Source organism: Leopardus geoffroyi, chromosome B3 (genome assembly GCF_018350155.1).
Source record: "Leopardus geoffroyi isolate Oge1 chromosome B3, O.geoffroyi_Oge1_pat1.0, whole genome shotgun sequence".
Lineage (NCBI taxonomy): Eukaryota > Metazoa > Chordata > Mammalia > Carnivora > Felidae > Leopardus > Leopardus geoffroyi.
In genome coordinates this window covers 36,922,442-36,936,983 of record NC_059337.1, presented here as the reverse complement: position 1 = coordinate 36,936,983, position 14,542 = coordinate 36,922,442, and the positions used below count along the sequence as shown (strand labels likewise).

The following is a 14,542-nucleotide window of genomic DNA, read 5'->3' as shown; positions in this document are numbered from 1 at the left end:
TAGCGACAGAGGTCACGCTGGCCCTCTTAAGCAGACAAGGACTGGGGGGGCCTTCCCAGGTTCAAGGGGCTGGGGGCGATGAAGAACCAGACTTGGAACGCTGGGAGGCACCAAGTCAGCCCCTGAGGGTCCCGAGCAGGAAGTGGAGTCAGTCATCTGCCATCCCAGGTGGGAGGTCTGATTGGCCACACCGGGTCACATGCCCCTCCTTGGCCAGCAGAGGACCCTGGGTAGGAAGGGCCCCTCTTCACCTCTCATCACAGAAGGTGAGGTGCTACATCCCATCAGTGGAGTATCAGCGGGAGCCCCCCGCCCAAATCAGGAAAGGAACTTGGATATCCAACAGCCCAAATTCCTACAAATGGTTACAACCATGGAAGCTTCTGGAGGGGCCATAGGATGAAAGCGATAATTATGGAATGCCGACCTCACCCTGGGGTTCGAGAAGAGCCAGGCACCAAGGAGACAAGTTGGAAGGCTGCTGGAATACCTCAGGGGGGTGTGGGCGCCAGGGGTCTGGAGAGGAAAAGGCAGATGTGGAGGCATCTGTGGGGCTTAACTTACCAGAGGCCTCGGGAATCCTCTCTGAATGCTGAGAGGTACCCTGACTCTCAGGGGCTTAGCGCACAGCTGTCAGAGCTCTAGAGGGTCACATGGTCCCAGGCAGACATTCAGACGTCCCCATGCTGATCACCAAGAAGGATCACGGGGCTCAAGCGGGACGTGGTAAGCCATTAGCCATGCCGGCTGTAGAGACAGAAGTCCTGGGGGTGGCAAGTGGACCACGTGTTTGTTATGTGGGGCCCTCCAGAATGCCTCCACTCTTCAGAGGGAAAGACTGAGGCCCAGAGAGGCAGGAACTTGTCCCAGGCCACAAGCCAGTGAGCAGCAGGGCTGAGATAAAGCCCAAGTCAGGGGACTCCCAGGCTACTGGCCTTTCCAGTAGCAGCCCTCGAACCTCGAGTGGACTGGACAGAAATAATAACCCCGACTGAGTTTCATTTCACACCGCAGGAGACATATGCAGGGATGTCGCAGCAAGGGCCTCAGGCCAGCGCGTTCCCCTTTCTCTCCTCCTTCTGTGGCCCAGACAGCAAATGGAAGGGATTTTTATATTCTTGACAACATCCCCTTGGAACATACCAGAAGACCAGGGGTAGGGAGTCTCTGTTGAGATGACCCCTGGTCTATCAGACGTTCAGGCCTCTGGGCCAAGAAGCAGAGGGCTGGGGCGCCTGGGTGGCTCAGTTGGTTAAGCGTCTGAATCTTGGTTTCCACTCAGGTCATGATCTGGTGGTTCTCAAGTTCGAGCCCCGCATGGGGCTCCGTGCTGACAGTGTGGAGCCTGCTTGGGATTCTCATTCTCTCTCTCTCTCTTTCCCTCTCCTTCTTCCTCTCTCTCTCTCTCTGCCCCTCCCCTGCACGCTTTCTCTGCCTCTCTCGAAATAAATACATAAACTTAAAAAAAAAAAAGCAGATCTCCTGACTTTGCCTAGGCAAGGGTCGTCCATGCCCCCATCCCTCCCCGGGCTGCACCCATTTGGGGCGGGTCTCCACCAGGGCCCTCTCTGTGGCAGGGCCTCTGGGGAGCAGCACCAGGCTCACAGAAGGAGGCCTGCTTGGGGCCAAGAAACGGGGAGCCCCTGCAGAGCCTGTGTGGTCGACCCCACGGAGCTCCCCACCTTCCGGGAGAGCGGGGCTCTGTAGCAGGGAGGAGAAGGCCAGGCCCCCGTGCTCCTGCTGACGGCCTCGAGAAGGTGTGAGCACCCTCTTTTGGTTTTCTGCCTGAACAAGAAATGTGTTTTTCTATTCATTCAAAGCTACGTCTTTCCCCTCAATTTGCACAGACGCCGTCTTCTGTTTTGTACTTTTTTGTATTTTTCGTGTGTTTTTGCCATTTCTGTTACATTTCCAGTGGTTCACGGGTTTCTGCCCACATCCTCCTTCCCTACAGTGGGACACTGGGGCGTGATGGGGGACTGGGATGCTGGAGACCTTTTTCCTCTGCGGCCTCTCCCCCACGCCCTCCCCCATCACACTTAAGGCCTGGGAGACCAGGAAGCTTGCTCCTTGGGCTGGGGGGCCCTCCCCGACCTCCCTCTGGCTCCTGGGCTCCCTGAGCATGACATAGCTCTTACTCTGCCGTGACTGCCTGGCCCATCTGGGTCCCGCTGCAGCCCATTCTCCTGTGTTAAACCATCAATGGCTCCCCTTGCCATGGGGTAGAGTCCAGACTCTTTCGCAAAGCCAGCAGCTTCCTAAACCATCTGGTCTGGGCCTTCCTCTTGTCTCTCTCTGCTTACTTGGCTTTCCCAAATATACCCAGGCCTTTCAGGTGCTTGTCCTTCTGTGTCTTCAGCATTCCCCAGGCTGTCCCTGGCTGTGTGCTCTCAGTCCTTTGGATCTTCAGCACCTCCTCTGGGAATGCCTTCCTGATTGCAGGGTCTCTAGTTCTTTTTTTTTTTTTTTTTTTTTTTCAACGTTTATTTATTTTTTGGGGGACAGAGAGAGACAGAGCATGAACGGGGGAGGGGCAGAGAGAGAAGGAGACACAGAATCGGAAACAGGCTCCAGGCTCCGAGCCATCAGCCCAGAGCCCGACGCGGGGCTCGAACTCACGGACCGCGAGATCGTGACCTGGTTGAAGTCGGACCTTAACCGACTGCGCCACCCAGGCGCCCCGAAGGGTCTCTAGTTCTGGTCTCTCCTCTGTGCTCCCATAGCTTCCCCTCCCCCCCCCCCCACATTCCTCCCAGCAAAGCACAGGGCACCAATTGTCTGGTTCTTTGTCTTGTCTGCCCCAGTAGGTTAACAACAGCCAAGGGCAGAAACCCACCCCCAGGACATCCCATCAGAGTTCTCAGGCACAGTAGGTTTGGAGTTTTCCTACCTTCTGTATGTGTTTTAGCACAGGGGGTTTTTAAAGGGGCCAGTAATCAGGAAACTGCAGAGACAAGCATTGGGCCCCTCCCCAGTACACACACACACACACACTCACTCACTCACTCACTGGTCACTCAACATCTTCTATCCCAGACTCAGGGAGCCTCTTGTCTCTTCTCATGGAGTCTGTAAATGGATACCGCCTAGGATGGTGGACAAGGGAGGCCCCATCACCTGTCTTCCGAAATACCAGAAGCGACAGGATTCCTTACTGCCCTTCCCCACACAAACCCCCTGCCCCCCAGAGCCTTTCCCCCCTCCTCTGCGGGCACACACGCATACACACGTGCAAAGCGCCAAGGATCTTAACTGGAAAAGTCAGCCAACCCTCCTCATTTTGAGAAACACAAAGATAAAAGAAGAGAAGGAAAAATATCAAAACAGGAAGTCATGAAGTTAGGAGGCTTTCTGAGGTCCTGCCATGAATTTGTCTGTGTCTGGATGAACTTTAGAGCGTTCACAACCCTTATCCCGCACTCTGCCCTTTGACTCTGGGTCTACCCCTGACGCTCAGCCCCAGATGTGGTCTCTCAAGGTCGTAAGAGCAGAAGTATCCAGAATTATCTCCCAGCCTAGGGACAGGAGGGAGCATTTGTCTATTCCCTGGGTGATATTTCTAGGTGCTGAGGATGGGAAGGGGAGTCGGGGTGAGGGAACAGCATGAGCAAAGGCCCAGCGGTGGGAAATAAGGTGACAGTCATTCACCCAGCTTGAATTCTTGCTATGAGCTGGGCACTGAATGAGGCCCCAGACATGCCTTTATCCAGGTCGCTGACCTCGTGGTGCTCATAGCCTGGTGGCAAGGATGAACCAGGAACAAAGGCCATCTAGGCAGCGGGAGCATTGGAGGCGGGGACGTGGAGGTGTGTGTATCAGCATAGTGTGGCACCAGCAGCGGGGCGAGGGAATCTGTCAGAGCAGGACCAAGCTGGGACTACAGCAATGGCTTTTATGTCTGAATGAGTTGGGCTTTTCGAGTCTAGGCAATAGGGAGCCATTGAAACTTATGGAGCGGGGGAGTCGTGGCAGCAGAGCCAGACTCTAGGCGAGATTTTGTAAGATGAATTGGCGAGAGAACTGAAGAGGGTAGACACTAGAGGCAAGCAGACAAATCGGGGTCCCACCTCAGGAATCTCACGGAACCGTCCCGGAAGCTCTAATGTGAATTAAAGCCCTCCGCCCAAAATAGATCTCCTAGCAGACTGCCTGAGAATCTGAAAAGCCGGAGAGTGCCCCTGTGGGCCAGACGGCTTTCTCTAAAAGGTTCCTGTCAGTGTGCACATAGGTGACCGGCAAGATAATAGGACTGACCCATTATCTCCCAGTGTCGTCCTTAGAAGGCTTTCGCTTATTGGATTAACTGGCCGAGGAGATCAGGGCCCTGAAGTATGGGACGTGAGACCGGTGCGTTCTGATTGGGATGGAGACAGGGAAGGAGGAGAGTCAGAGGCCTGGACGGAAACGGCCACGTGGGTTGTGTGTGCATGCGTGTGTAAACGTGTGTGTGCACGCAAGCGTGTTGGGGACTGTCACTAGCAAATTAGGGGAGCACCCACACTTTGGATGAAGGGCACACAGTGTTCGGAGCAAGAGACACCCCGCTTGTCCCCACCGGAAGGGCCATGGTGGCGGTCAGAGCTCTGAACCTGCACAGACTTGTCCTGGCTGTCACTTCCGGGTGCGGTGACCAGGGACAACATTCCTTCTTTGTCCAGCCGCACTTCCCCGGGCAATATTCATTAAGTACCTGTATGTGTAACTGCTTTATGAGGTGTGAAGGGCTGGGAGTTGGGAGAAAGGCTTCCTTCGGGCCCAGGGCCAGGACACAGGGGGCCTGACCTTTGCCCAAGGCCTTGAAGAGAAGGACTATGCTTCCCATTTTCTGATGACCCTCTCTTATTTAATACCAACTTACATCTGGAGGAGAGAGAGCAGAGAAGACTGCAAGCAGCCGAACTGGGGGGTCTGGGAGGCATGGGATAGCACATGGCAGAGGGAGTGTGATGACTGACTGGTGCCCTGCCCAAAGATGGCTCCCCCACCAAAGCTTGGGATTCCTCTGTTAGACCACCCATCCCCTGGCTCAGCATGCTCCATGCCCTGGGCCCCCCTTTATTTTTTTTTTTAATGTTCATTTATTTTTGAGAGAGAGAGAGAGAGAAAGAGCACACAGGGGAGGGGCAGAGAGAGGGAGACAGCGGATCCCAAGCAGGCTCCACGCTGACCGAGAGCCCTATGTGGGACTCGAACTCACGAACGGTGAGATCGTGACCTGAGCCGAAGTCGGACGCTTAACCGACTGAGCCACCCAGGCGCCCCAGGGCCCTCCTTTAAATCACCCATTGCCTGATGTGACTGTTACCTTCCTATTTGCTTCATCTGTGCTTTCCGCAGATGAGCCTATAGTAAGTGTGTGGTGATGTTCTTTGATTCCGTGGTGTCCTTACCACAGCCCCTGCATCCCAAGGGTAACTTTGGGAAACTCTCAGGTAACTGACAGTCCAGAATGCTCAGTCTGAGTCCGGTCTCAGAATGCATGCCTGTTACCAGTTGTTCCCTGAAGCCCCGGCAGAATATGGAACCCCTACGGTCGTAGTTCCCAAACTTGTTGCCCATTGGAACGCTTGGGGATCTTTAAAAAATACTGATGTCTGGCTCCCCCATCCCAGTCATTGTGATGAAATCGATAGGGGTGCAACCTGGACATTAGGATTTTTTTTTTAACTTCCCAGGAGATTCTAAAATATAACCATGTTTGAGCATCACTAGGGAGAGGGGAGAGACTTGAGTGAGGGAAGCGGGGAGGGGTCTTCGAGAGCAGATTCAAGGGGATTCACAACAGAGTTGCCAGCCAGCCCCTCCTGAGAAGGTCACGAGAAACTCTAAGGTCCTACTTCCGATCTGTGACCACCTTTCTCCCTGATTAGCAAATGTCTCACCTACGGTCTGAAACAGGAGACAGCAGAACGGAGGTGGCCTCAAGGCAGATAACGCTAAGTACACACTCTTATCCCCGTGCCTCCCAGCTCCTCACCTCCAGCAAGTCAGTTCAGGAGCTCAGTTTTCTTATCCCTAAAGTGGATTGTTAGGGGAGGGTTAGAAGCATTTGATAAAACTCGGCAGGGTTGTTACGAGATTTAAATAAAACGGTGTACATAAACTGCTCAGCACCAGGCTTAGGGCTTAGCAAGCCCTTGTCGAATGATCTGTTATTACCGTCCTTGTCATCATTAGTGTTGCCGTCCCACGTCTTTCTGACAGCAGACTGTGTGACTCTCTATGTTCTGTCCGGGTACCGGAGGCAAGGAGCTCTGGTTACAGGCCAGCCTTGCTTCATACAGTAAAAAGTGCAGCCACGAAGAATCATAATGAGCGATAGCCCAGTGGGGTAGGACTCTGGGAAGCCCAGAGAGGCCAGGGGCCACGTTCAGGGTCACTCAGCGGGTGAAGTGAGTGCCCGAACTGGGCCTGGAAACCCTACCTCCTGCTCCAAGTCTGTCCTTGAAGCCGCGCTGAGCTGATCCCCCAGGTAAGAAATGTTTTGCTTCTGTGTACAGAATTCAGCTTTGCAGCGATGGGAAATTCTAAGAGGCTAAGGCTGCAATGCAGGTTGTTTTGAAAGTATCTTGTGGTCCAGTCAGTTCCCTGGGTTCAGATAAGAGCCTGGACGGAGGCCCAGAGCCCCTGCAGCTCCCCCTGGGCAGCCCTTCCAAGGGAGCGCCTGGCCCTCCATGGCCCGCATGCACGCTGTGCCCTCTGCAACCTGCTTTTAGTTAAATAGGCAGTTTTATTCCATTTCGGGGAGTTTGTTTCCCCCAAAAACATTTGTGGGGTAACAAAGGAGTAGAGAAGGCTGTGTGAGCAAACATATTTATGTTCCACAAGCCGTGTAAATCTGGGAGACACGAGTCTGTGTCTCACTTCCGGAAGACCTATGTGGTCACAACCAGAGGGAAATACTTTTCAGTCAAAGTTACGGAGCATGTCTGTGTGTGCTTTTAATAACGTCTATCTTTTTGATAAAAATTGTAAATGTCCTGGGGAAGAATTGGAAACCACGAATGTGCAACTAGCCAGACATTGCCACTATTAACATCTTGATGGATTTTCTTACAGACTACGTGGGGTCTTTTGCTTGTTTGTCTTTAATTTTTAAATTTATGTATTTATTTTGAGAGAGAGAGAGAGAGAGAGCACGTGCAGGGAAGGGGCAGAGAGAGAGGGAGAGAGAGAATCCCAAGCAGGCTCCCCACCATTAGCACAGACCCTGCTGTGGGGCTCGAACCCACAAACTGTGAGATCATGACCTGAGCCGAAACCAACTGTTGGGAACTTAACTGACTGAGCCATCCAGGTGCCCCAGACTGGGTGTTTTTTTGTTTGTTTGTTTGTTTGTTTGTTTTTAGTTTTTTTAATGTTTATTTATTTTTGAGAGAGACAGAGATAGAATGCGAGTGGGTTAGGGGCAGAGAGAGAGGGAGACACAGAATCCGAAGCAGGCTCCAGGCTCCAAGCTGTCAGCACGGAGCCCGACGCGGGGCTCGAACTCACGAGCTGTGAGATCGTGACCTGAGCTGAAGTCAGATGCTCAACTGACTGAGCCACCCAGGCGCCCCACTATGTGTTTTTTAATAGATGGGGAGCACTGTATAGGTATAACTTGTTTCTGACTGTTTCACTAACCATTAGTTCTTGAGAAATTCCCAAGTCATTAAATATTCTTTGAAAATACGATTTTCAGTGACCTCATAATATTCTGTAAGGTTGGTGTCCTATAACTCCTTTGGGCAGTGCCCCACCGTTGGGGACTGATTATACTGTTTGCTATGATGAATAACCATGCAGTGAACGTCTTGGCGTGCTTGGCTGCTGATTTTCCTGGGATGAGTTCCCAAAGTGGAGTTACTGGCCAAAGGCTGTGAACCTTTCAAAAGTCTTTGCAAGACTAGGTCAAATGCACCTGCAGGAAGGTTGCCGTACTCCACACCCCCTTCCACCGCACAGAGAGGCCTGTGTGCCAGCCCCTACTCACTCTGTCTTTTGGTCGATGAGGTATATTTGAGACACGACCCGCCGCCCCCCCAGAACCTGGCTCCTCCTTGAAAAGACTCAGGGTGTATGGCAGCCGCCACCCCACATTTGATGTTGAAGGTCTGTCTCCGTGCAGGGGCTGGATTTGTTCTTTGAGGCTTCCGGGATAAGGTCCGCACCAACGGCATGAAGATTTCCCTAGTGATTATAGGATTATAGACTCCAAGGAGCGGACTTCCCCTCCTCACCCCAGGGAGCAAGGTCTGTGCCTCAGTTCTGTTGAGGCTGAAGCGCTCTTTGAGGTTCAAAGACCAGACGGCAGGTTAGACCCCTACCACGGGGGCAGTTCTGTGAACTGACCATCTCCACAGTGATGCTGACATTATGAAACACTGAAAAGCCTTGACTCTGCTCCTTAGACGCTTTCTGAACCTCCGCTCCCTCAGCTGTAAAAGGTGTTATGTGAGGATAAAATTTGATCTCAGGAGGGGTCACCGTTAGCATCAGTGTGTCAAGATGAGAGTGAGTGTAGAAGGCAGTGTGGTGTGGCAGTTACTAACCAGACCTGCGTTGGGTCTCAAGTCGTCCCCCCCACCCCCGCATACAGAAATGGGAACAGGGGGCGCCTTGGGGGCTCGATCGGTTAAGTGACGTCGGCTCAGGTCACGATTTCACAGTCTGTGACTTCACAGACATTGGAACAGAAAACAGCGGCGTTTGGGGGGTGGGGGGGTCTGGGGTGGGGATTGTTCCCATGTAAGAAAAAAACCAACAGAACCAGCTTCCTTTAGAACGCCTAGTGTGTGCATTTTATTTATTTGGGCTTTAATTTTTATGTCCATCGGAGTGATAATTGTCCAGAGTTCATAAAGCCCAGGGCTACTTTGAGGTCTAGGGTACAAGTGGCTTGTATCGGCTTGTGAGAGCCCGTTGCCACGCCGATTGGTCAACATGGCCGTTATTAAAAACCAAGTTATGCATACTTGCAATTAAATAAATTATATCAGAAACAAAGGTACTGAATGTTAATAACTCATTACTCCCTGGTTACTTTACCACTCTCTGTGCTCTTGAGGAGACTTGTGTCTGTTATACGTACATGGTAGAAAGCTTACATAACGGGTCTGTTGTGAGGCTTTTCCAACTTTACTTTTGGTGACATCACCCTGGTAGATTACAATTAGCGTAGTGGGAATATTTTTGCCACTGGGATTGGCAAATGCTCCAAACCAGGGCCTTTTTCCCTCGGAGAACCAGTTAAACAGTTACCAGCACACGACTGCCTGTAACCAGTCCCTCTCCCCCTTTGCTACACACCCCGAGGGGAACTCTGTTCCTTGCTTTTAGCTGTTTCTTTTTGCATTTATCCCCCTATTTCTTAATTATATGCTTTCACTGCCTTGTCTGGATTTTTTTAAATCTCAGACATTGTGTGTTGACTTCCTATTATGGAATTTGAGGATCTGGCTCTCTTCCAGCTCAGTCTCCCCTCTTACTACACACACACACACACACACACACACGCACACGCACTTTCCCTACCTCTGTGCCCCCAGTATGTTATAGTGTAACTCTTGTTTAAATAAATATTCAGGATTTATATTATTACAACTATGTAAATGTTGTACATAAATCATTATCACTATGATTTACATTCGCTTTCTTATACAGCCTTCTTCCTGGGGTTAATAATTGTGTTTTGTTGTTTTTTTTTTTAATTTTTTTTTCAACGTTTATTTATTTTTGGGACAGAGAGAGACAGAGCATGAACGGGGGAGGGGCAGAGAGAGAGGGAGACACAGAATCGGAAACAGGCTCCAGGCTCTGAGCCATCAGCCCAGAGCCTGACGCGGGGCTCGAACTCACGGACGGCGAGATCGTGACCTGGCTGAAGTCGGACACTTAACCGACTGCGCCACCCAGGCGCCCCAATAATTGTGTTTTTTAGTTTACTTGATTTCTCCATAGAACAATGGTTTTCAGACATTTTTTCTTAGCAGTGGAACTCGTGTTGCAAAGAAAATGTTATGTAGAACCCTACAGGAAAAGCAGGGTTGCCAGGTCGAAAGTGGGGGGAATCTTCCCTTGAGGGCTGCAATTATGTGCAGCCAACCAGGTCTCACACTGCACAACCCTAGGGGGTCACCGTTCACATAAGCAACAATGTGGTTTAGTCCTGACAGTCATAATTCCCCACCCCACTGGGGAATGTGTCCATTGTGTAAGGCGAGGTCCACCTGGGGTGTACATTACATCAGGATCATTCTCAGCTTTAAAAAGACGAATTCCTTTCCCAGTGCAGGGCTCTGACCTCGCCCCATTCTCAGTGGACTCCGGTGATGCCGCTTAACCTGTCCGTCTGGTGCATCACCCGCACAGGCTGCTGGCCAGAAGCTGCTTTTAGCTGATGGCCACCTATCGACTGATTCGGTGCCCCTCAGATTTGCCTGGGCTGGGCTGGGTGCCAAAAGCTTAATGCAGAAGATTTGCTCGGGGACCGCTCAGATGCAGCCTTTGGGATCAGATGTAAGGGACGGCTCGGTCAGAGGGGGGTGTGAGCTGTGGGAGCAGAGAGCGCAGTGCCTGTCTGCCCTTAGAGGTCAGACTGCACGAGGGGAGTTGGCCAAAATGAGCAGAGTGGGCTTCGAAAAGCTCAGCCTTGAGGGTTACCCCTCGGCAGGAACCCCTGATTGGCCTTCCGCCGGGTCAACTCGTGTGAGTTGCTTAAGCTCTCTGGGCCTGAAGGTCCTCATACCTGAATCACAGGGTGTGTGAGAGCCAAAAGAAGATCATGTGTAACCCTGACCAAAGCCATGGTCACATGTGGCTCAGTCTCTGCTTAGAGTCTCGTTTTAAAGAAATAGTCCGACAGCCCAAAAGTCATTGAAATAGGCTTTCCAGCTCTAACTGCATCCCCCCATAAAATGGCAAAGGGGACCATTTGTAGTTGGTGGTGGTACACCCCAGACCCTTTTCGTCCATTCTGTAATTTTCCCACAATGCACAGTGTCAGTGGAGCTCTCCTGAGTACCCCTTGGGTGCTGTTTTCGTCTCTCTCTTTCTCCACCGTTGCCACTTTCCCTTGGGTCTGTTTTTTCTCTACCCGTCTCACCGTTGCCGTGTCACAAAAAACCCAGCTGATCTGGAAATGAGCCGATGGAGATTCGGACAGGAAGTGGGTGGGGAGAGGTCATAGCAGGACACGTGTTCTGAAATAACCCCACCGTACTGGTGAGGCAGAGGGCACGCGAGCAGAGGCTTTACAAAAATGGACTGTCTTCTTCGTTATTCAGTTGAGGAACCTAAAGCAGGGAGGTATGACCTGCCTAAGGTGCCTCTGAGGACCTAACCACTCTTAGCCAATGGGCGGTGACTGGGAAGAGCCTTCCTATTTCCTCCGATGCCCCAAAAATCTAGCATTAAAAAGCCTGGGGATGGAAACACAGCTTCTGCCTGTCATTTTCCTTCCCTTCATTAAACGGACTTCCCTTCCCTTCCCTCCCCCCGACCCTCCATCTTTTGTGGAATCAATTCCCTTTGAAGGATGTCTTTCAGGTCATATACCTAGCACATAGCGTGTGCCGGGCTTGTAAGGAGCTGGACAATCAGAGACAAGAGACAGGTACTGTCCTCCGTTGCTCACGGACAAATAGAAGCAGGCTGCAACGGCGCATGACGGTGCCTGTAACAGAAGGAAGCACAGAATGCAATGAGCACATAGAGGAGGAGCTCTTAACCCCTTCAGGGATCAGGGCGGACTTCCTGGAGGAGGTGTCATTATCTAATCTGCATGAGAATACTACTACCGTCATATATTGAGCATTCACTATGATGATAATCTACACACCATGCACTTTGCTAGGCGTTACCTCATTCGGTCTTCACAAAAGGCTAAGAGGCAGGTGTTACTGCCCTCATTTCAGAAATGAGGAGACTGAAGCTCGGAGAACTTCACTGACTCTCCCAAGGCCACGTACCTAAAAAGTAGCAGAGCTGTAATTCAAACACAGGCCTGTGTGACTCCATAGAGTATGCTTTGAACCACAGGGCACTGGGTACAGGTGTTTAAGATACGCACTGAACAAGCATCCACATCTGGGAGCGGCACTGGTCACATCGTAGGCAGAGTAACTTATATGATAGTGTTTAGGTGGACCCAGAGACTCAGGCCTCTTTGCTGACTCCTGGAGCAGCAGGAAGGAGCCTCCTGCTGACCCTGGCGCCTCCCTAGAGGGCAGGGGGGGAGTATGGGCACTGGGGGGAGTATGAGAGCACATGCCCCGTGGCTGGATGTGTGGACTGCCATGCCTGCTGCCCTCTAGGCTCTGGTTGTTCAGGTGAACAGGAGCATCTTAACTTGAAACTTTCACTTGGGGAAGGGGTACCTTTTCCTAAGTTGCACAGGGGTATGGTATGGACCAAGGGTGTGTCACTCTTCTGTGTCCCCTGCCCCATTACCATTCGGGGTTGGGGAGGACACAGCCACAGAACAATTTGGACCAACCTGGTGCAGAAATGCAGAGGTGAATAAGATAGTGGGTAGGTCCTTGAGGACCTTCCAGTCCAGTTTAGAAGCCCAGAATAAAGGCTCTCCTCTCAGGACCACCCTAGGCCCATCAAACTAATCCCCTGCTCTCTCTCTCTCTTCCTCCTCGGCAGACGGGCAGGATTGAACCCAACTACCCCAAGGTCTGCGGTCACCAAGGCAACGTGCTGGACATCAAGTGGAACCCATTCATTGACAACATCATTGCCTCGTGCTCAGAGGACACGTCGGTGAGCAGGAAGGGGCCTCCCCCCTGCTTCCTCCTGGAGGCCTCCCTTCCTAAACTCCTCTCTTTCTCCGTCTTTGCCCTTCTTCTGTCTTCTTTGTCACCCTTCCAGCCAGCCCCAGGGTGGGGAGGGAGCTAGGGAAAGGACGAAGAGAGCGAACCCACGGACTGTTTGGCAGATCTTGTGCTTTGAGTGTGATTTCCTTTGGAGGTGTCGATTTTGTAGGTGAGAATTAAAACAAGGAGTTTAGGTACGTGGTTCGGCACTCGTCGGTGGCCTCAAAAGGAGACCTTCCTCCCTGTGTGTGGTCTCCCTCCTGCCCACCCTGGGCTGGGAAGGACGCAGCTGGAGCTGGTGGGGCGGGAGGGCTCAGTGGTCGGTGCGCCAGGCACTGGGCTGGGCGGGAGAGGGGGGCCAGTGGGGGAGCCGTCCAGCCTTCTCGTCCGGGTGGAGAGAGCCCACAGAGGGGTGTGGCGACCCCAGCCAGCTCCGTCCCTGCCTGCTGAGGTGTTAGGCGACAGTCATCAGCCGTGGGGGGAGCAAACACGCTGAAAGTGGGGGCTGTCTCCTACGGAGCTCCTCCTCTCAGTCTGAGCTGGAGTGTGGTGAGTCCTCCTGTGTGACAGGGGCACTGCCGCCCCCAAAGTGAGGGCCGGGAAGGTCACACAACTAGGAAGCCGAGGAGCAGTCCTCTAAGAGCTGGCTGGACAGCCCGTGCTCTCCCCGCTCAACCAAGTGACGTCATGACACGAGTCCACACCGTCCGAGCTGGAAGCCTCTGCCCGCCCCCCACCCCGCCCCGGTGTCCCGTGTCTCACCAGGGCAGCCAGCTGGGAAAGAGAGGAGCAGTGACCAGCTTGACCCGGGGAGGGACAGACAGGCCAGGGCTCTCAGAGCCCTGGCTCCACCTCTGGTCCAAGCTTCTGCCTGACTCAGCTGGAGGGAGGAAGGGTCCCTCGCCCTGACGGCCCTGCCCGGTTCTAGCTCAGCACCTTCTTGCTCTGTGAGTCAGGTGCCTTTTGCTCCAGGAGCCTGGCCAATAAACCAGCTATCCACACCCCGTGTCAGGAAAAGCATCAGGCCCCGGCCCCGACCACACCAGCCGAGCAGCCCTCTTCAGTGTCGCACGCACTGACCGAAGGACCGCAGTGTGCCCGCCGTGCTCCCGGGTGCTGCCCTTCAAAGGGAGCTCGGCTGTGGAATCCCATGGGCCGGGATTGAATCTTGGCATCACCGCTTGCCAGCTGGGTGACCAAGGGCGTGTGACTTACCCTCTCTGAGCCTCAGCTTTGCTCCTCTGGGTAACGGCAAGAGTGATCCGTGCCTCTGGCAGCCGCTGTGAGGGGGAAAGGAGGTCTGTGCCCAGCACTATGCCTGCTGGTCTCTGTCCCTCTCCGGAAACATCACCAGCAGAAGGGCGCCACTCGCCGAAGTGCAAGGCAGAATGAAGTCAGAGTGCTAGGCACACGGGGAGGCGGGATTCGTTTTGCCGGAAGGGCAGGCAGGGGACAGGGAGTTAGGGAAAGCTAACTACAGGCAGAGAAGGGGCTGAAGGAGGCCCGGGGAGAAGGCACAGGCCTGCGGGCAGGGGCGGGGGGTGGGGAGGGTCATAGTCCCCTGGCCACTGTAACAAAACACCAGACTGAGTGGCTTGTAAAGTGAGTCACTTGCTTACAGTTCTGGAGCTCAAGTCCGAGATCAGGTGCCAGCGTGGTCAGGGAAGGGCCCTCTTTTCCTTGTAGGCCCACATGGCAGACGGGGCTGGGGTCCCTCTGGAGGCTCTGAAAAGGGCACT

At 53.1% G+C, this 14,542-nt stretch overlaps 1 protein-coding gene and 1 long non-coding RNA gene across 5 annotated transcripts in view; one reads left to right on the top strand and one right to left on the bottom strand.

Annotated features, from left to right (window-relative positions):
* CORO2B (coronin 2B) overlaps window positions 1-14,542 on the top strand; it is a 133,575-nt gene that overhangs the window by 97,390 nt on the left and 21,643 nt on the right. For all 4 annotated transcript variants that reach the window (XM_045449291.1, XM_045449292.1, XM_045449290.1 and 1 more), the window contains one exon: window positions 12,634-12,750. In XM_045449291.1, the coding sequence (XP_045305247.1) occupies window positions 12,634-12,750 (117 nt within the window). The remainder of the gene's footprint in view (window positions 1-12,633; window positions 12,751-14,542) is intronic.
* Window positions 9,905-14,170, bottom strand: LOC123582815. Its single transcript, XR_006704587.1, has 2 exons — window positions 14,019-14,170; window positions 9,905-11,656 (listed from the first exon to the last, which is right to left on the bottom strand). It is a non-coding gene; the product is annotated as an uncharacterized LOC123582815 (long non-coding RNA).